Source organism: Kwoniella shandongensis, chromosome 8, assembly GCF_008629635.2.
Source record: "Kwoniella shandongensis chromosome 8, complete sequence".
Lineage (NCBI taxonomy): Eukaryota > Fungi > Basidiomycota > Tremellomycetes > Tremellales > Cryptococcaceae > Kwoniella > Kwoniella shandongensis.
Window position 1 is genome coordinate 662,333 of NC_089294.1, and position 21,517 is coordinate 683,849.

General features: G+C 48.8%; 7 protein-coding genes across 7 annotated transcripts; 5 read left to right on the plus strand and 2 right to left on the minus strand.

Annotated features, from left to right (window-relative positions):
* Positions 1-48: 48 nt before the first annotated feature.
* CI109_104699 (uncharacterized protein) lies at positions 49-2,632 on the plus strand (the record flags this gene model as incomplete). Its single annotated transcript, XM_032006006.1, has 14 exons — positions 49-246; positions 324-392; positions 463-571; positions 673-846; positions 901-916; positions 999-1,077; positions 1,149-1,552; positions 1,624-1,685; positions 1,739-1,909; positions 1,968-2,032; positions 2,106-2,124; positions 2,188-2,217; positions 2,278-2,356; positions 2,437-2,632. The coding sequence occupies 14 exons, from the start codon at positions 49-51 to the stop codon at positions 2,630-2,632; spliced, it is 1,671 nt and encodes a 556-aa protein (XP_031859790.1).
* Positions 2,633-2,978: 346 nt separating this feature from the next.
* CI109_104700 (uncharacterized protein) lies at positions 2,979-7,336 on the minus strand (the record flags this gene model as incomplete). The annotated part of the gene is made up of 6 exons (XM_032006007.1): positions 2,979-3,036; positions 3,099-3,325; positions 3,425-4,458; positions 4,513-4,732; positions 4,794-7,142; positions 7,214-7,336. 6 exons carry the CDS (start codon positions 7,334-7,336, stop codon positions 2,979-2,981), a joined length of 4,011 nt encoding a protein of 1,336 aa, XP_031859791.1.
* A 379-nt stretch (positions 7,337-7,715) lies between these two features.
* Positions 7,716-8,334, plus strand: CI109_104701 (uncharacterized protein; the record flags this gene model as incomplete). The annotated part of the gene is made up of 4 exons (XM_032006008.1): positions 7,716-7,723; positions 7,784-7,833; positions 7,890-8,138; positions 8,207-8,334. The coding sequence occupies 4 exons, from the start codon at positions 7,716-7,718 to the stop codon at positions 8,332-8,334; spliced, it is 435 nt and encodes a 144-aa protein (XP_031859792.1).
* Positions 8,335-8,722: 388 nt separating this feature from the next.
* Positions 8,723-9,604, plus strand: CI109_104702 (uncharacterized protein; the record flags this gene model as incomplete). The annotated part of the gene is made up of 1 exon (XM_032006009.2): positions 8,723-9,604. The coding sequence occupies one exon, from the start codon at positions 8,723-8,725 to the stop codon at positions 9,602-9,604; it is 882 nt and encodes a 293-aa protein (XP_031859793.2).
* Positions 9,605-16,057: 6,453 nt separating this feature from the next.
* On the plus strand, positions 16,058-17,349 carry CI109_104703 (uncharacterized protein; the record flags this gene model as incomplete). The annotated part of the gene is made up of 5 exons (XM_032006010.1): positions 16,058-16,106; positions 16,210-16,442; positions 16,508-16,559; positions 16,628-17,208; positions 17,272-17,349. 5 exons carry the CDS (start codon positions 16,058-16,060, stop codon positions 17,347-17,349), a joined length of 993 nt encoding a protein of 330 aa, XP_031859794.1.
* An 82-nt stretch (positions 17,350-17,431) lies between these two features.
* Positions 17,432-19,040, minus strand: CI109_104704 (uncharacterized protein; the record flags this gene model as incomplete). The annotated part of the gene is made up of 6 exons (XM_032006011.1): positions 17,432-17,618; positions 17,683-18,014; positions 18,088-18,397; positions 18,462-18,769; positions 18,832-18,840; positions 18,900-19,040. 6 exons carry the CDS (start codon positions 19,038-19,040, stop codon positions 17,432-17,434), a joined length of 1,287 nt encoding a protein of 428 aa, XP_031859795.1.
* A 379-nt stretch (positions 19,041-19,419) lies between these two features.
* Positions 19,420-21,410, plus strand: CI109_104705 (phosphoribosylaminoimidazole carboxylase; the record flags this gene model as incomplete). The annotated part of the gene is made up of 4 exons (XM_032006012.1): positions 19,420-19,450; positions 19,511-20,287; positions 20,372-21,108; positions 21,207-21,410. 4 exons carry the CDS (start codon positions 19,420-19,422, stop codon positions 21,408-21,410), a joined length of 1,749 nt encoding a protein of 582 aa, XP_031859796.1.
* Between the last annotated feature and the right edge of the window lie 107 nt (positions 21,411-21,517).

Consider the following 21,517-nt stretch of genomic DNA (forward strand, 5'->3'; position numbering starts at 1 on the left):
CGATTGTATACCCTTCGCTAGAGATCACCTAATCTCTCATTGAGGACCATGGAAGGCAGTGCGGGGACATTGGAGATCAAAGCTGCGGCTCTTGAACGCAATACGGACTCGAGCTTCCTGAAGGAAGAACCGAATATCGATCCCGATGGCCCCACAACCGAAAAGAACAGAATAGCGGAGGAGGCGGAGAGACCGAAATTAGATACAGAGCTTAGTGGGAAAGACAAACCGCCATGGGGCATCAAGGTGTGTCTTTGTTTTCTATCAGGTCAAGTCCGACCGGGAAGTGTGGAGCTAATTCGTCTACTGAATCGATGGCGTAGTGGCGAAGTTCGAGTTGGTTCATCACTAGTGTTGTGACATTGGGTGCGACGACGGATATCCTCACCTATGTTAGTCATTGTTCAAGTGTTGCTGTGATTCTGAGACGATTGTGCTAATGGACTGCCGTTCATCCTGCAGACCATAGTGGTTCCCGTTCTGCCTTATCGGTTACAAGCGATGAATTACACAAATATATCTTCCTTGACATCCTGGCTTCTTTTCGCCTATTCCGCTGGAATCCTTGTTTGTGAGTCTACCACATTCAGACTGTCCCACAGCGGTCGTGTTACCACGTCATTCATCTCTTCTGCTCTTTAATGAGCTAATAGCCAATATGGTCCATCGTAGGTACCCTCCCGGTAGCGTGGTTCTTTCACAAATACCCATATCGTCGTAATCCCCTCGTTGGGGCAATCTTGGTTCTGCAAGGATCCTTGGTCCTGTTCATGCTCGCGAAGCCGTATTGGGTCATGGTGGTCAGTCGGTTCTTGCAAGGTGCAGCGAGTACGATCGTTTGGTCTGGTAAGTTCTCCTCAACCGTCTGACTGCAAATCATTTGACTGACATCCGACATAGTTGGTTTTGCCCTGATGTGAGTGGTCGTCAATAACATCGTGGAGTACTAGAGCACTGGAGTACTGGTAACCATGCTGACTTTCATGGTCTTTGATCAGCTGCGAGAATGTCGAGGAAAAGAATATCGGTCGACAGATCGGTTTTGCTTATTCAGGAGTCGCAATCGGTACCACGATTGTGAGTCGCCTTCCCATTGCAGAATACTGTCTCACAAAGGTCCCATAGAGCTGATCATCCCTGTTGACCAGGCTCCACCTATCGGAGGAGCGTTGTACTCTGCACTTGGCTGGCATGCCCCTTTCATCTTCTGCATCATTATCTGCGCCATCGATCTCGTTTTACGACTTTTTGTTTTGGAGCAGAAAGATCTCCGAAAATGGGAGGCCAAGCACGCTCAACGACTAGCAGCATCGCATCAACGTGTAGCGGCAGACGAGGAAAGACGATCAAGAGGTCTGGATATCGGTTCTTCCGATGTTGCGACAAGAGACGATAGTCCGGATACTCTCGTAGCGGCCGAAGTTGAGAAGAAACCAAAGACAGAGCTATCGCCTTGGGGTGTGATTGTCGCGCTAGGTTCGTCGCCAAGAGGGATGACAGCATTTGTCGTCTCAGTCGTTTACGGTTTGGTTCTCGGATCTTTGGAGCCCTCGTAAGTGGACACCCAATGTCGCTCATGCTGAGCTATGATGACGCTGAGAATGACCACTGATGGTAATGCAGCTTGACATTGCGAGTCCAGAGTATCTGGCACAAGGACGCCGATTTCGTCGGCCTAGTCTATCGTATGTTTTCCTGCATCCTCATCGCTCCAATCACGCTGACTTGACATCCACAGTTGCCGCTGCTGCCCCTACATTCATCTCGGGACCCGTCGTCGGTGCCATGGCCGATAAATGGGGAGCGGAATTTATCATGTTACCTGCTTTGATCATGATCTTACCTTGGCTACCTCTCATGCTGTTATCGAAGAGCATAGCTGGGTTCATAGTGTTCTTTGCGATCGCTGGTGAGTCACGCTGTCCGTCCTCGACGCAGGTATTGACGCTGATGTTTCGCTATCGCAGAATTCTTCTTGAGTTGTGCGATGGGTCCGACGGGTTTGGAGGTGACAATGGTGGCGAGAAACATCGTGAGTAAATAGTGTTCACGCAATATCTATTTCCACATCGAGGTCTTATCATCTGATGTTATGTTACCGTTAGGACGGAATCAGCGAAATCCGTGAGTGCTGAGATTCTGCTCAAGAATCAAGACGAGCCGCTTGCTAACTCTTCCATTCTGCAGATCAATTCGCAGCTATGAACATTGCCTTTGGTGTGTTGACTTTGACCTGACTCCCACAAAAGCCAATACTGACTTCGTCCGAAATGCTAGCTATCTCAACGGCAATTGGAACAGTTGCTGGAGGACAGATGTACGATCACCTGACAAACGGGTGGGCTGCTGTCATTTGGTGAGTGTTCCTTCTTGCATCGCTCAGGTTGCAAATCTCCGAATGCTAACATTGTTGTTCGTATTGTCCACCCTGTGCAGGTTCTGTTTCGGCGTATGCGCTTTCGTCATCCCCTTCCCATTCTTCTTTACGGGAAACAAATCGTTCTATCGACGATTGGTAGATAGGGGAAGAAAACCCTCCGACAATGTTGAGATGGAGAGTGGGCAAGGGACAGATGAGACGGTCATTTCATACAACGTCCCACCGGAGAGGACAAGGACTCGAGACATGTAAGGAAATGAGATTATAATATGGGCTTTCCGTATCCTTGTGGGGAGAATAAGCTTGAAAAGAAGGATAGAAGCACAAGGTATTTTAGACGGCATAGTATCGCTCATATTTTGTCGGAGGGACATTCGGATCAGATCATCATTATCACTTGCTTGTACCACTCATTGTCATGTATCTCTGCATTCGCTCCAGCTTCTTGGATAAGCGAGGGGTTTCTCCACAGAGCACGAATTCTCCTTCGGCAGAGGACTGTACAGCTATGCAATTCATTCTTGATTTGTATTGTATACTACTTCTTTTGGTACCCGTTCTCCTAGTCTGCCTTGCCGACAAGCAAGGGTAAAACGCTCTAGTCATCCGACATCATCGAGTCCGTGTCCGCGAACGGAGCATACTCGTAATCCATCCTAGAAAGCGACGACAAAGACATATCAGCAGCACTTCGCCTTACATCGTCACAGTGACTTACGGTCTTCTCATCTGACTAGTCACCCAATCCTCATCCGTATCTTCTAGACTGTATCCTTGTCCACCTGTATACGTGAGAAGTACAGGGAGCAACACCAGACCGTGTAGCGCTCCGGAAAGGATGAGCGAGAGCCACATTCTGAAATAGTAGATTTCGAGAAGTTTGGATCGTGTCAGAGCGAGGACGGAGATTCCAATGAGCTTCGTCATTGTGATACCGGAGAATACCTAACAACAAAAAAGGAATCAGCGAACAAGCGGGATCGAAGATTAACACAGGAGCAGACCGTCTATTTCGGGGTCCGGCAGTGTGCACAAACCACTCACCGAGGGTCCAACATCGACCAACGCTGTCCAAGCTCTCTCATCCATCTCTCTCTTTCCATCAATCTTATCCACCGGCAACCCCGATCCAGCGCCCATGAACGCTCTTGCGATATGACTACAGAACTCGACCGCGATACCGAGACTGATCACCAAGTTGACCAAACTGATCGCATTGAGAGATATACCCCAGAATCCCATGAGACCCATCACGTTCGTAACCGCCAATGCGCAGACAAATGTCACCGTTGCTCCTGTCTTCCAGGATCCGAGGAGGAGTGAGGTGATTGCCAGAATAGCGAGTAAAGCAAGTGAAAGAACTTCGATTGCGATAGACTTGAGATGCTCGTATTGATCGAAGAAGACGTAAAAGAGGGAATACGCAAAAACCTTGACACCTGTGCGACGAGAGATGTCTGCCGAGATCCGTTGGGCTGCAGTCAAAGCGTCGATGAAATCGGCTTGCGTCTTGAGAGGTGTATGATACGTCCTGAAATGGGACGCCAAGACAGTCGTGTTGTCTGACGCCAATTTGACCGCGGATGCGTAAGGTGCTTGTCCACCGAGAGGACACTCTTCGTTCGTGGGCGAAATCAACCATTGTTGGAGGTACCGCATGAAGTCGCTTCCTTCAGGCAAACCCGACATTGTCGAATCCCAGTCTTGCCCCTCGAAACACGGTCGGCAGAGTCGATCGGAGTCGCGCGGCGCACAGAAGGTAGTTGGATCACGCCGTCTCACTCGACAACAGCTCTCAAAAGTCGGGTTGGTCCACTGTAAGAAATCATCGATCCACGCAGCTGGCGGAGAAGCAATGAAAGAACTGTCGGGTCGTTTTCGCTCGGCTTCAAGAGTATTCGCAACGGACAGCTCTTCGCAAGTCGTGAAACGTCCGCAAAGCTGTTGCTGACCGTGCCGGTTTGGAACATCGGCGTTCTGCGCAACGAAGTACACTGGCGGTCCAACGTCGAGGTATGCGTCCAGGGCGTTGAAATAAGGAACCAAGTAGGACTCGGATGGCAGAGCCAGGCGTTGGTCTGAGATGTCGACGTCAGTAACCTTGGTCGGTTCTGATCATGACAGTCACTTACCGAGACCTAGCGTGATATGCTGAATACCAATGGTCGCAACGAGGAAAAGTCCACCGAATGCTACCAGGACAAGTTGTTTGACTTCGTGGCGCAGCAAGAATGGAGCGTAAACGCGTCTCATGAACTTGGCGACTACGCCTTCGCCAGACGGAGCAGTGTTGTCATAAAGACCAATTGGTGGGCGAAGTCTCACACAAGGGAAGCAGTCGATTCGCATAGACTAAAAACGCGTTCATGAGCACTTACCCGTATGATATCTATAGATGCACAATGAAACTCACCTCTGCGCGTTTGAGGTCGAGTGTCATCGCACTAACGAAGACTGTTACTTGCATAACAGCTCCGAGGAACACACTTCCCGCTGCGTAGATCGCAAAGTTCCTCACTGCCGGCATGGGCACAAGTGCACCCAATGCGAAAGCAACCACTTCCGTTACGGAACTCAGCAGGATCGATGGTCCCATGCGAGCCACTGCTCGGGCGACTCGTTCTTCGGCAGGCAATGATGCACCGGTACTAGGCTGTCGGCCTTCGCTGTTGACCGAATCGTCATCCTCTGGTTCCTGAGCTGAATGCAGGTTGTTCTGTCGCTCAAGCTCGTGTACGAGGATGAAAACGTTATCCACTCCTACAGCCAATACAAGGAAGGGAATGACCTCAGCGATGATGAGCGTGACCTTGACTCCAAGGAGGGAGAACAAGCCAACAGAAGACGAGACAGCCACCAAGACGATGGTGATACCGAATAACCCCAGGGAGAACTTCGAGTTCACCGAAAGAAGGGTGGGAATGAGCGAAAAGCTGGGCGATGATGACGTTTGCTGAGCCGGCTGTGATTTGACAATGTGAAGTAGAACGCCAAGTCGAACAAGCCCTCGCCAAAGACGTGTCGCAAAGGCTGAGACAACGTTTGGCGGCAGACCTCCTCCAAGCGTTAGGGAGACGTATAGGAACATCACAAGGTACGACAAAACGACAATCTTGACGTCGGTATTTGTGCTTGCGTTGATCTCCTCTTCCAGACTGATACCGGTGGAATAGCTGATAGTAACACCAGGGTGATGTAATCCCGCGAAGTAGTTTTTCAGAGTCCTCTCCCATTCCTCGGCAGGTTTGGCTCGATCGTCGTTGTAGTTGTCAACTACCCAGGTGATGACTAATGCTTGGGCATTGAGCCAATCTCCCTTTGCGCCACCAAGGACGAGCTTCGGATCGATAGGTTGACCAAATGGCGGGAGACATTCCCCAGGTCGAGCTGCACAGTCGGTGATCCGCTCTCGCCAATCTTCTCCCCAACCTTCCAGGCTGTCGCCTAGCCAGGCTGAAACCGATTGGACCACGCACGGTGTTCCTCTTCCAGCAGGGGCGAAGCACACATCTGAGAGACCCACACCGCTATCCGATTTGAGTTCGCTGATGTCTGCCTCAACTTTGAGCCACCAGTCGAGAGTGTCGTAGTTGATTGGAGTTCCACCAGGTTGCGTGATGAAGACTTGTTCTGTCCTGTAGAATGGTCCGAAAGTCTCGTCAAAGAAGTGCTTCTGAGTTGCCGACTCGCTTGTCGGCGCCACCCATAATCTCACAGGATCGGTCTCGACTGCAAAGTATTTCCATCCGATGTTGAGAAGCGCAACGATGACAGCGGTGATGGCGAATACCTCGATAGGTCGCCGAGCGCAGAACAGACCAAGACGATAGAAGAACCGCCGTAAGGCTGCGTTGATCTTGTTCTGTTTCGGTTGAAGATGTTCCATGGGATCCAGAAGACTTGCTCCTCGTCCTAATCTGAAATGGATTGAACCACTTGGACCAGATTCCGCATCATCTCCTCCCCGTCCTACCAAACCGTCCAAGCCGTTGGTCTGTCCATTGACATTGGTAGGAGAATGAGGTGGATCCAGCAGGGCGACTCGCTCGTACCGTCTTTGTCGATGTCGGAGAGCTTGTTTCCATGAGTAGAAGATGATACCGCAGAGTATCGCGACGGAGTAAATGATGAGAAGAGAAAAGGTGAGGCATGATACTGAACCAACGTGGCACTTGTTGGCCGAAGGAGGAGCAACATATGGCAATGTTGGACACACGGAGGGACAGTCGGCGCAAGCACATCGAGCATTGATGTCGCCAGCATCGGCACAGTTGAGTGGTTCACGCTTGTATGCTGAATCGTCGTTGTCGGGGAAATTAATCTGGAAAGGTGAACCCAATCCAGGCCGTAGATCGCCCATGTATTGTAAGAATGCACTGGCGTTTGTAGCACCTCCTCCAATGAGATCCATTGCGAATCCGTTGGTCGCGCCAAACTGCACGTCCTTGCAACTATCGTAGAAGCCTTGCTTGAACGACGCGCTGACCTCATATTCCACCTCCTTCACCGCGTCCTTTCCTTCGGTAGTCTTCTGCGTCGACGCGACGTTGAGGAATGTGGATTGGTCGGGCGAGCAGGTGAAATCGCAGTAGAATGATCGGAAGTTGTTGATACATGCTGGACAGGAGGAAATGAGAGGTGCAGCTTGCTGAAGTCGGTCAGAGAGGGTTGATAGTTGATCGTAGGTACAACAGACAGAAGAGGGTAAAGTGTATGACGGTCCGCAAACCGATGACATGAGATCTAGCAGCTCTTGTTCGGGCTATCGCAAAAGAACCGAGTCAATCCTTTAGCTTCTGAAGGCAATATGGTCAATTTTGAAACACTGCTCACCGCTGTCGCGTCGCCATCATCAGGACAAGGCAGCTCTGCGCCAAACATGCTCAGCCTTCCACAACTTCCCCTCATCGCGCAGACTCCAGGCCCTCTACGGGGCGGGTCATCGAAGGTGACCATATCGTGTGGTGTAATTCAGTCTTCCTGAATGTTGTCGATATATGTTCAGGCCAGTAAGTGAAAGGAAAGCTGTCAACAGTACAATCGTTCAACAGTGCCAATAGGTGATTGCTACGATGATGACGGTGTATCGAGTTAGTCACGTGACGGTAATTTGCCACTCGGCCGAACCCGGCAGCGTATCAATTGCCGAGTGGCAACAAGTCAAGCAAAAGTCAAGCGATCGACGTCGTCTGACTATATCAGAGCTATCGCTGGACATCTTGCAACTCCCACTACAACATCCATCGTATCTATACCTGTCCACCTTGCAGCTCTGCCTGCTATCACCAATCAAATCATTTGCTTTACCCATTATTAAGGTTAGACTCGATACGATATGTTATAGTGAGCGCTCCCGATCTTCACATACGGTCCATTTTCAAACAAAGCTAACGAGGTCTGCAGCGCACTTGGATTTATAGTTATCCTTGTCATCATCTTGGCCATCTGGCTCAGTGAGTCTTTTGATCAATCGCATTCCTTTACAGGTCTTGACTGACTCATCTCATAGTCCGAGTCGTTGCCGCTCGTGTAAACCAGCATAAGCAAGCTCATCATCCTCGATCTGATCTCGAAGCGGGTGATTTACCCAATACCACCCAACCGCACATCACCGAGGTTGCAAGAGATGTGACGAACCGATTATTCCCAGCGAGACCGGAGCAGACTGGTCATCCTTCTTCACGTCTTCGATATGCGTCAGATTACGCTGCAGTGACCAGAATGCCTAACGTCAGTGAAACGAGTCTACCAGCATACGGTGAGTCCACCTATCTACGCTTGTCCATTACATCGGGTCGTACTTACCAAAATGTGGTGTATCGTCAGGCGCCCCTTCACTACCCGTCCCACCGGCACCCGTATACGAGCAATCAGGTCGCACACGACCTCTCGCATCTTCCGGCGCTCCGATGGCTTACGCCGAGGCTCCACCCAAATATAGTCCCGCATCTTAGTCGCCTCCGATCTTCACGATGAGAACAATCCGATTTATTGTTAGTCAAGATGTTGTAAAGATACGCTATATGGGTCATGTATCACCGATTTAATGCTTGTTGAACTTTGGGCTCGCCTCTCTTCCTCCCGGTCTCGCCAAACCAGTATCCTCACCGGAAAAACGGCTCCTCCCTTGGCTGATCTCGCCACTGCAGTAAGCGCTGTGATCACCTCTAGCGTGCCACATCACAACGGCCGGTAAAACGACCTCCTGCGCAGTAAAGGAAGCATGTGGTGTGCGCTGTGTCACAGAAAGGATGTACCATAGTGACGTACCAGCCCAGGAGCAGACTGAGGGTTAGGCGAGTGGCGACAGGGGTATATAGGGCATGTAAGCGTTGTTAGGCAATGTGTTCGGTCCATCATCCAACTCATCACATCCACCGCTGCAGTCACAGTACACACATCAGCCTACCAACAACACAGTTCACATCATACCTTATCGACATGTCCTATTTCACTAGTTCAGATTCGGCTTCAGGAAGGTCAAATGGCAATGATCCTGCAGCTCAGAGTTCGTCCGCCTTAGTGCCTCTGGCCCCGCCATTTGCACAGTGCGAAGGCGAACAGCAAGCCATCTATCATCTGCAACGAGCGGTCAGAGGTAACAGAGGCTTTCGCGAAAAGAACATAGCCGCGATGTCCTACGCCCTCGAGTACTTTCTTCGAACCGGATCAACTCAGCCGACCCCCGTGACTTATGGGAGCCGGGGACACAAAACCAACAGTCACCTTCCGAGGGACAAAGACATGAAAGTGCTTATTCGGTCGAGTAGGAGTACAACTGACGCAAACCAGCTCATGCGAAGCGACTACATCCTTCGTTGCCTTGTCGATAGATCTCGACCAGGAACGCAGAGTCCGTATTACAGTCCGGTGCAAGGATCAGAGAATGCAATGGAGGATGACAGCAATGGAATCGATCGGTTTATTGCCCTCTCTCACAAGCAGCAGTCTGCTGTTGCCGCAATCTGCACAGCACGCGACAACGATAATGTGCTCACCTTTGCAGAGCGGATGGCTATGGAGCGCCTGTATTTCCCGATGCACGCAGCTCCGGAGCGAATCACACTCCCTCGAACTCACTGTGTTCTGAACACATGCCTTCCCGCTCCGAGTGTCATTGAGAGTTTGGTGGATAAGGGGACCCTCGATGAGGATACCCTCGATGATTACCGTGAGATTTATCGACTGGCGGGTGACCTTGATTATGCAAGTAGCGCCTATTAGCGTGATGGACTTTTGTGTTCAAGTTATGTCCTAGTGAGGTGTAAATAGCGCGGATGTTAGGTACATATAGAAGGCGTGTTTTGAGGCTCAATAGGCTCAGCAGCATCTGTTTTTCCATTTAGCCAAAACAAAAATAACAGTGTATATACAACACAGGAAGCACAGGCAAGCTGCCATCTGATTGCACATCCGGCATGATTATCACTGTGAATTTAAATTCAACTTTCTCACCTAGCTTATTTGCTCAGAGCAAGCAAGTGACTTGCTTTTAATATATGTTGACAAGGTATGTCTTTCACTAATAACTGTCACAGTGAACAGCCTCATCCCCAGATTCTCTCTGGAATGGCCTGGTGTGACACTTCATACTGTTGAGAGGCATGGTGGTGTGCACAAAGTGTCACAGACTAAGGGGGGGTCAAGGGGGACGGAACTAGATCAAGGGGTGTCCTACAATAAGGATAAGCCTCTGGCTTGTCATCAGGAGTAGTGGGACTACACCCCACTGAGGTACTGGAAGGGGACTGGGACTCAATGGACAAGATGTCAGGTTTGAACTGACTGTGTGACTTTTAATGTGGGAATCAAATTCAATCCATAGCTGGGGAAAGGACTAACTAATGGCCAGAAGGGCTGGCTTATATACCTCCTAGCTACGGTGAAAGACTAGAAGTAATTGGTAGGCAATTCGGAAAAGGCTCGATGATTCTCAAGGAGTTCGGAACAAGTCCGGTTTGAAGTCGTTACGATGTCAATACGAGTTTGGTACGAGTTTGGTATGATGTCATTACGACCCGGAACAGAGCCGGTCCGCGCGCGTTGGAGGTGTGTTTGGAAGTGGCAAAGTGGATTCATGACACTTATGTGCACCAAGTGTGTTCATGTCATGATGTACTGAGGAATAGTGAGCAGAGAGTCGACAATCTTGGGTGGCAAATATGGTCTTCTGTGTTGTACACTGACAAATATGCTGGCTGCTGTAGTTATTCTGTCTTGTTATATGCTTGCCAGATATAAGAGGGTTAATGGTACTAAGGAAAACACAGGTGGTTCATGTCTCAGGTCCGCTGTATGATGTCATTGTCCAACTCGTAAACATCTCCTGTGCCACCAGTACTTGCCTTCTTCGGATCAGTATCACCTTCTTTACCTAACCCTATGACATCATACATAAGGCACAAGGGAAGCTCACTGACCCGGGAATGTTCATGTCACAGCAGGTCACAAATATAAGAAGGGGTTCAAGGACAAGCAGGATCATCTTTCTTCTTCAATAACAATCCACTTCCAAACTTTTCCAATTACTTCATTTTCTACATTGCTTTACCACCATCAACATTTCTATTCCTACTGCACAACATGTCTGGATGTGAGTTCAACTAACCTGGTAACGCACAAAGATCTCATAGTCTAGATTCGTAAAGTTGACATATCAATTTTGTCTATCTAAAGCCTCTCAGCAGTCTGTCTCAATGCAGTCCCGGCAGAGTGAGGACCAGCAGACAATTTCCACGAGTCGATACGGTAAGCATATGAGGCAGCTGCCTCAGTTGTTTGTGTTGACCATGAAGATAACCTAATGTATTTTTGTACCCCTAGATGCAATATGGGCAAACCAGTCTTGCATAGACATGCTTGAATCCGCACAGATGTCTGGGTCAATGAGCCCCCACGAGGCCAGAGAATTGGCCAAAACACAGAGTCAACTGTGGCAGAGTTGGAGAAACCTCCAAGATACTTCAGAGGAGGCCAGAGCAACTGAACATTTCCTGAAAGGTTGCCAGTATCTGAAGTCAAATTCAAGTAAGTAACTCAAGCCTGTAGGACTTGACATCCAACTGCTGGACTGTCAGGTGTGCTGATATTGCTGGGGCATCTTCAGACCGATCAGTTGCCGCATCTTGCCTCACAAAGATGCAGGACTTGGAGTTTGGAGTCACCCATCAGCGTAGTACTCAGTAGTTTCAAGTGCATCTAGTGTTAATCAGTACCACAATCAGAGGGAGGTGAGGTTAGAAATTGGGGATCATGGATACAGTTTGTTCATAGAGCTTTAGAGGAATGTATGAATGCTGGTACCTGGTATTAGGGGTACTGTGACTTTCTGCTGAACTAATTTCAGCAGTTTATTTCAATTTGCTATCAACAAGGATTTGTGGATGAATTTCTATACAGCAGTGCAAGCTCTTATCTACAGTAGAACCAAGTCTCATCTGCAAAATGGATATAGTCATCTTCTGGTATACCCTCAGCTCCACATGTACGACTGGATGCAAAAACCAGATCAGCTACTTATTGTTGGCATCGGCAAGCTCAGCATCTCCTATTCAGGCTAAAATGGTGTTGATGACCCAGAATATGCTGACTCTAACTGTCCTTTAAGGCCCCAAGCTTTAGTTCAACAAACGAAGAAAATGCATATCCGGCAAATCTGCTGCCCCTCTGGCTTGTAGACATAAGTAGTGGTCTATGCCCCACTGGCATGCTAGTCAATTGGATTGTGACTGACTACCAATCCTGATGTGGCGTCATATTGACTGTCACGACACAGTACAACAGTGCCATTGACTTATGTTGTGACACCCAGACTTGGCCCCCTAGTCATGTGACTCGCCCTCTGTCCTCATCTAGCTTGAGCTGGCACGTAGACGGCCAACATCAGACATGGCCAACCTGGCTGACAGATCATTCCCATGTGTTCTGTATTCCTCGTGAAGGCCTGTCAACGGACTGGCCTCTGACCAACTGGGCTCAATGAGCAAGATATCAGGTCCAAATGACTGTGTGATTTTCATGTGGGAATCAAATTCAATCCATAGCTTGGGAAAAGGCTAACTAATGGCCGGAAAGGCCGGCTTATGTACCTTCTAGCTACAGTGCAAGACTAGAAGTGATTGGCAAGCAATACAGAAAAGACACAATGGTTCTCGAGAAGTTTGGAACAAGTCCGGAACAAAGTCGGTAAGGAGTCGGTACAATGTCAATACAAAGTTGGTACAAAGTTGCAGGTGTCTTCAGAAGTGGCAAAGTGGATTCATGACACATACATTCAGTACTCAACTCATCTTATTTGCATTAGGACTTGAACCTTTTCACATATTGTACTGCCCTGTACCGGCTTGTCATTGGACTGCCCCCTAGCGCAGGCCTGGTGATGTCAGCTGGACTAAAGTTGAAACACGTTCAGTCTTGATATGTGTACTGTTTACCATCTGTGTCTGCAGCCACAATGATGGATTTGTAAGATAGCACCATGAAGATGTGATGATTCCTAGGTGGCAAACTGCCATGATCTATGCTGAGAACTAACAGGAACCCTGTCTGCCAACTTCTCAGTGACAAAATGTTTTATGATGTCATAGAGAAGGCTTTAGAGACGGCTTTAGAGAAGGCCTTAGAGAAGGCCTTAGAGAAGACAATGTCAGTGCTTCTGTAGAAGACAGGAGGACATGTATGTCCTGTAACCATGGTGGGAGAGTGAAGTTATAAAAGGGGACCCAGAGCATGGGGAAACTACAAACCTCTGCCAACCAGTGTATTCCTTCTCTGCTGAACACATTCACATATCTACATACACATACAGACGGAGAGAAACAGCTTCATTGCTTCCAAACTCCGCAAATTAGCACCACTCACTCTGATCCTCCATTACTCAATGCCTCGAGGTCCCAACGGATACAAGAAAAACTTGGGTAGGTGAAAGAGCTATTTGAATAGGACTGTTCTCATCCTGATATCGTTCAGAATTACTCCAGCAGGAGTTTCCAAATACACCTGCAACTCTTGAAGACTTTGCAGCTATCATTCTGTCTCAAGATCCTAAAGACAGGTCTGAGGCTGCAAGTGAGCACATCATCCACTAGCGCAACAGTAAGTCTCTACCTTACAGTCTATTATTCTTTACAAAACTCAGATATCTGAAGTTCACTCACCCTATTTTACAACCAAGGCTTCCTTGTCACATCTGGCCACCATATTAAGAGATGGAAGACGGAAATTGAAGAAAAACAAGTGACCACTGAGACAACTGGAACTCGTGCATGCATGATTGAACAATCAGTGGAGTTATTTTACTCTCTGCATGGTTCTCAACAAGAGCTTGATGCTAGCAAGCACTTCCTTGATATCCATACAGAAATGGATAAAGGTGATGACACTTGTAGGTTCTCTTTCTTTAGGGGCAAGGACAAAGTCATTCAGCCTTCCCTCAACCATTGCTCACATTTGTGGGGGAGGGGTAATCCAAGGCAGACGTTGATGTTTATATCGATGTTGCAGGTTGGGACATTGTTGAGGGACACCTCACATCAATGAAAGAGGCAAGTGAGAGATCAAAGGATGAAGGCAATTAGAGGGAAGTGAAGTGTGAGGTTTACTTTGCAGCATTCTCCTTGAAGCCGCAGTATTGTGATAAGATGGAAGTTGGTTACTACCACCTGTTGAGCTACCATTCTCTGTGCCATATGCAATCAAATGCCCTAGATGTACGGTTTGTGATGAGACACCGTTATCAGTATTCTGTACCCAATAGCATTGTGTGAAGATTTCCAATCTATTGTGGAATACAAGCTTAATCCATGATTTGCCAAGCTCTTGACAAACAGCCCAAGCAACTGCACACCAACAAAATATTATAGGAATTTCACATGCATGGTGCAGTACACAATACCTTCACATATAATCACTGGAATAGGAGACAAGCAGTACACTGCATTCATCATCTCCCAGAATGTGCTCGATGACAAGCACCTTTCAATGACTGGCGGTGTGTTTCAACAGTCTCCCACTCTGCAATATACACAGGCACATTAACATCTGGCTCAAACCACCCATTCACATATCGACAAGTGACTCTTTGCTTTCCTCCAAGTCTCAGAGTAGACAATAGAGAAATGAAGCCTACTCACGTATCTGACTGCCTTTGTCCATTGCTACACAGATTTGAAGGAAGGTCTTACGTGCATTGTGCTCCTCGGCAGTCCCAATCACAGACACAAGGTCACCCCATGACATAAGGGATTCCTGAGAACGTCTGTTAGATGTCACCCGGTCAACTCGACCGTGTCTTGACTCCAGCTCCCATTTCTGCCTGTAATTCTCAAAAAATGAATGAAGGAAGCCTTGATTGATGGAGTGGATCAGTAGGAGTCCTGCAAACCTTTTGCTTGCATCGAGAGGATATGCATCAGTGTCAAACTCACCATCAGGCCTGCCCTCAAGGAGTGACATATCGGTCACAGACCTCCCTTGAAGGTTTGTAGTTGCATTCCTGGAGGCAGAGCCAGTAGTTTGTTCATTTGAGGCTATACCTTGTTGCTGGGTAGAGGCTGAACATATTCAGGTTTAGCTTCAAATCAGCCTGAAAACATAATGACCTACTTGAAGACTGGCCTCCAATGGGGTACATTTCAACAATGAGGGAGTACTTGTGGAAAGGTATATATGGGGGTCTAAGTAGGCGATCGGCCAGAGATAAGTGGTGTCCTGTCACAAATTGCCCCTCTTGCCAATTCGTCTTCAAATACCTCAACTCTTAGCATTATATGCATCACAACCTACACTGGGCAGAAGCACATGTAAAGGCAACTTAGTGATGTCACTGTGGTCCAGCTTCTTAGAGATGCATAGTCAGATACCACACAAAACATGACCTCACCAAAATACTGGGATACAGGTAGCACATGCTTCTCTTACTTGTTCTTCAGGCCATTCCCCTTGAGTTGTGATTCAAGTTACCAACATTTACACTGAATTGATTCTCTTGATATTCTAAACTGCTCTGGTCCTTTCATATCACACACAAGGAAACACGCTTAAATATTGGTGGAGTATGGGTCTTCTAGCCAACAATGTCTTGGCAACATGCCAAAGATTCATTCTGTGGGACAGGAGTTAGAAGGCCAGATCTAGTGATGTTTGGGCGCACCTGCATCTGGGAGGGCAGCATTTTGGAGCATTCTTCTTGTTGGGCTACCTGACAATTGGATGCACAAAAGATGTCTCTTTGCATGTAGTATCTCTGCTCAGTACTGGGGAGCTGGACCAAAGCCTCGCAGTCCTATACGGTTTAACACACTGATGAAATTTGCACTCTGACATGTCAAAAACACACACATTTGCCATTGACCTTGCCCACTGTCGTCCTGTTGCTTGACCCCCTCTGCATCCCTTCCTTTTGGTCTGCACATGTAAAAATTGATTCATCTCACTTTGTTGACAAAGCTCTTGGTATAATCAAAAAGCTATTCAATTAATGATGATGCATTGGCATGGTGCCTCGTTTCACGTGATAACCGAATTCATTCGATATTTCGGTGCGAGATGCGTCACGGTAGAGACTGGCTTTCGTTGTCCGCTCCTCGACCATCTCCATACATCACTAAGCTCAACTAGCAGATTGATCTGCGACAGACGGCTTTCACTACTCGCCCCTCGCATTCGCAACATATCGTCATGGCTTCATCTTCGTCATCACCTCGTTGTTTGGTCCGAGGATCTATTAGTAAGTTCCATTCTACTCACCTCCACCTACCTATCATTCACGGGTGCCAAGAATCTATAGTATCGTATTGGTCGTGCTTCGCTCACGTTCATACCACTTGCAGACATTGACGAATTCTTTCATTTACCCCATATCGTCCGACCAGGGGAGACCATCTCCTCAACCCGTCTCACAAAGCGAGCAGGCGGGAAAGGCGCCAATCAAGCTTATGCCGTAGCGAGAGGCGGAGGAGCTGTCGACTTGGATGGTGCAGTTGGGAAAGATGGGATTTGGGTCAAGGAGATGCTGGAGGGGGCAAATGTAGGTGTGAGCAAGCTCAAAGTGCTGGATGAGGAGGTAAGTACCGGCTTTGTATGCGATGATCATACTCAGAGCGCATTGCTGATTATCTCAATTTTCAGTTGACAGGAAGAGCTATCATTCAGAGTTCTGCAGATGGCGAGAACTCTATCGGTATGTCTTCCCCTTTCTTGTCAAAGCAAGTACACCTCTCTGAACTCTACCTGTCCGGTCCCTCGTAGTTCTTCACGCTGGTGCAAACTACTATCTCCCCTCCATCACCACCTCCCCAAACCTAGAAGAATACACCCACCTCCTCTTACAAAACGAAGTTCCTCTCGACTCAACCCTCTCATATCTCATGACAGCCGGCGAACTGTCATCTATCACAACAATATTCAATCCATCTCCCATGCTTACACCTGCCCAACTTCGTGATTTCCCTTGGAAACATTTGAGATGGTTGATCGTCAACGAAGTTGAACTGGGTGATTTGTTACAAGCCTTCAACTCTTCTTCCCCAACCGCCAAGTCCGACGTTCCCGAGGATGAGGATCTTCAAGCTCGAGCAAAAGCTGGTATACAAGCTTTGCATACCAACGAATATTTCTCGCAGAACGTAGGCGTGATATGTACTCTCGGATCTAAAGGGATATTGTACTTCCAACCGTCAGAAGGGAAAGAAATTGGATATCTACCCGCGGCAAAGTTGGTTAATCCCCTCAAGGACACGACGGGTGCAGGAGATTGTTTCGCGGGGTACTTTACCGCTGGTCTGATGTCAGGTCAGAAGCTCGAGGATGTGCTCAAGACGTGTCTGACTGTGAGTTTGCGCAAACCGTTCTCCAAAGTATGACGATGGAGTGCTGACTATTGTTGATCGTAGGCATGCGCTATTTGCGTTGAGAACGAGGGTGCCATGGAAAGTGTTCCTCTGCAAACCGCCGTCCTGGACCGATTATGATGAACGACTACAAATCACAATATTTTCAATGCATATTCCTCAGATAGTCACTCTGATTTTCCGCCTACGCGGTATTCACCGTTTACAGCTTGGCTCTAGGCTTCCCCTCCGCTTCAAGCTTGATCTCCCAAGCCATCTTGCCGAAAAAGTCAAAGACGGGTCTACTGTCCGCTCTTGCATCTGCTGAGCTAGCTTGACCAAGTGCTGCACGAGCTGCGATGCCCTGCGCGATGATGGCGAGTCTGAACAATATCCAAGAGCGGACCCAGCTGTGATAGTGTTGTCATCAGTCCTATCTAGCATGTGGGTAGCGGGACGTGGAGACCGACTCACGCCATATGGGGAATGGGCCATTCCTCCCATCTCCGAGTTCCACCGTGATATGCCCCACCTTCATTCATGCCTTCCACCCACCATCTCTCCAGCTCTTCCCTGCTGGGTATACCAGTCTCCTCGCTGGACAGTCCCTTCAGACCCAGTAAGAGGGTCATGTCATCCCGCTGTCCCTCGCCCAGCGCCGACGACATGTGCTTCATATACTCTGAAGAGAGAGGGGGAAATGAGAATGGCAGCAACACATTACCGAGATCAGCTAGAGGAGAGCCGAGGGTACACAGTTCCCAGTCGAGAATTCCTATCACTCTTGGTTCAGTCGGATGAAAGATCTTCATATCTCTTCATATCAGCAGCACGTTCTTGACAACCGCGGAGTCCCGCCAATCTTCGATTGACACTCACAAGGTTATCAATCTTAAAATCACCATGTACGACACTGCCCACTCCACCAACCTTCTCCGCCTGACCCAGCTCCTTCGCCCCGCCCTCAAACCAGCCTTTCATCTCTGCTGTACCCCAAATAGGTCCAACTTCTTCACCTGTCTCTTTTGATTTTGCACGACTTTGCGCTTCTGATACTCTGAGGAGGGAGATGACCTGTCGAGGGAAGTACGGTTTCTTGTCTGGTGGCGGAGCGAATGAGGGTGCCAAGGAGAGAGACGAGAGGGGGATGGTAGAGAGACGAGTGAGAGTGTTGATGGCTGATTTCCAGCTGTTGCAAGAAAATACGATCAGCACGGTCTCTCGTATATATAGGAGGCATTTATGCAGCTCACCATGCCCATCTCTCATCCTTTGAGAGCTGCTTCATCCTCACGTCCGTAAAGACCCTTCCCTTTATGTACTCCATCACGTAAAAGCTCGCTCCTACCACATCCTTATCCTCGCAGAGACAATATACCTGAGGAACGGGTACTCGTCGTTCATCATCTACGCTAGAGTTGTATTTGTTCAGAGCGGAGAGGATAAGGTACTCCCGGTCAACTCTATGAGCAGTGGGTGAGAGAAGAGGACCAGAAGGAGCTCGACGAAGAACGAACGATTGCGAGGGTGCAGCTGGGGTGAGGAGGTAAGTCGGATTGGACTGTATCGGTCATCGAAATATCAGCTTCTGCCTCTTTATCTCAGACTTCCTAGCAGACTCACTTGACCAAACTGATTGAGATATTTGTTAGCTTACATATCTGCGCGAGTCGCAAATTCGCTGAGCTCACCTTGAACTGCTTGACCTCTACTGGACCTCTGAAGCCCTCTATACTCTTTTCGAGATACGGAACCAGCTTATCAAGTGGTAAAGCTGACCGGACGTCACTCAACTCTGCGCCAGACCTAGAGGTACTTCCGTTCGACGACATGCTGGAGATATGGAGTGGTCAGCCAAGACTTCTGAGCGAAATGACGGTCATAAGAGGGAAAGAGGATCGACTACGAACGAGAGAGAGGGAAATGGGGTATCAACAGACCGGCGAGCATGATAGCCGGTGAGGGTATTACAGTAGACATTACAAACAGTTCCTACTGGCTCGTCAAAGCATTACAAACCAAAAGCTAATAGGCGAGCGATAATGATTTCGCCACGTGGTTAAGGGTGATCGAGCAATCTACTCGCACCCTTTCGAGAGACAACTTTTTCCTGAATACCGAGTAAGGAGTCAGAAGTAAGATAACCTTTTAACAGCTATTCATCACACATTATACCTTCATCAGCATCCCAAAAGCAGATACACGTTCAGCATGGCACCACGAAAGACAGTCGGTATCCTCGGTGAGCTGACAGATCCGCAGTGAATGCTGGACCTGCGCTGACAAGTTGCACATCACATAGGCGGAGGGCAACTCGGTCGTATGCTCACACATCCTGCTGCACTCCTCGGTATCCCCTTGCTCATCCTCGACTCTGGCGAATACACACCTGCCAAACAGACTCTGCTCGCTCCTCAACCACACTCACACCCTGACGGACCATTCACGTCGGAACAACACATTCGAGAGCTGGCATCAAAATGTGATATCTTGACGGTGGAGATCGAACATGTGAACGCGGACGTTCTCGAGTCTGTTGAGAGGGAGGGACTGTGTGAAGTCCAACCTTCTCCAAGGACAATTCGACTCATCCAAGATAAATATGAACAGAAGAAATATCTCGCCGAGAGAGGTATCCCCGTCGCTCCTTTTGAAGGATTACCTTCCAACCCTACAGAGGAGGATGTAGTTGCCGTGACGAAGAATTTGGGTTTACCAATAATGTTGAAAGCCAAAACTTTGGCTTATGACGGACGAGGGAACTCCCCACTCCAATCGACACACTCGAAAGATATCCAAGCTTCGCTCACGCATTTGGGTGATCGACCATTGTATGCCGAGGGATGGGCACCGTTCGTCAAGGAAGTGGCAGTCATGGTCGTCAGGAACAAGGAGGGAGAAGTGAGGAGTTACGATGCCGTGGAGACGATACATAGAGAGAGTATATTGAGGGTGTGTCTCGCACCTCTCAGAGGGGAGAAGGGGGTCAACCACAGAGCGAGGGAGTTGGCCGAGAAGGCTGTGGGACATCTGGAAGGAGCTGGTATCTTTGGTGTTGAGATGTTCCTCATGGAGGATGGTGAGTGGGCGTGACGCTTGATTCTTGATACAATGCCTTGTACTCGCCATGCGCTGCATGCTGACTATACGCCTGGATCGTCAGGCTCCCTCCTGCTCAACGAGATCGCACCTCGACCTCACAACTCTGGTCATCACACGATCGAGGCTGCCCTCACCTCTCAATTCGAGAACCATCTCCGAGCCATTCTCTCTCTCCCTCTCGGCGCCACAGCGCTCCGCGTCCCCTCCGCAGCAATGATCAACATTCTCGGATCATCCTCATCCATGGACCCCGTGCATGCCATGGCCGATTCGGCGCTCTCCGTCCCCGGAGCAGCTGTCCACTTGTATGGAAAAGCTGAGAGTCGAAAAGCTAGAAAGATGGGACATATCACCTTGACAGCTGAAAGTGATGCCGAGCTCAATGAGAGATTACGAACGATCCTTTTCGCTCAACCTGATGCCGATGCGAAATGGATCGATCCTATCGCTCCTCCTCCTCCATCACCAGCACATTCACATGCTAAACCCCTCGTTGGGATTATCATGGGTTCAGACTCCGATCTCCCCGTCATGTTGCCCGCTACGAAGATCTTGGATCAATTTAAGGTGCCTTACGAATTGACAATCACCTCGGCACATAGGACACCGGAACGAATGGTCAAATACGCCAAAGCTGCTGCGGGCAGAGGTCTGAGAGCGATCATCGCCGGTGCGGGTGGAGCGGCACATCTGCCAGGGATGGTGGCGAGCGAGACCAGTTTGCCAGTCATCGGTGTTCCGGTCAAGGCGAGTGTCTTGGACGGTGTCGATTCATTGTACAGTATCGTGCAGATGCCGGTGAGTTAGAGATCCCTCCCTTCAGGCTGATAGCTATCATGCTTGGTACTGTTCCTCATCGGTCTTAATCATGTGCTAAATGTTCTTACCGTTGGTAGCGCGGAATCCCCTGTGCAACTGTTGGAATCAACAACTCCACCAACGCTGCCCTCCTCGCCATTCGTATCCTCGGCACTTCCATCCCTGCACTCCAAGAAGCCACAGAAGACTACTCCAAACAGCTTGAGGAAGAAGTGCTGGGCAAAGTGGAAAGGTTGGAAGAGATTGGATGGGAGAAGTATGCCGAAGGGTTGAAAAAGTAGAAAAGAGGGGTTTATACTTTATAGATGGTTTGATGAATATAAAATTTCATGCTAACATACGGAACACTGCAGCTAGGCGAGACCAATGCGATTTGACGTTACGGTAT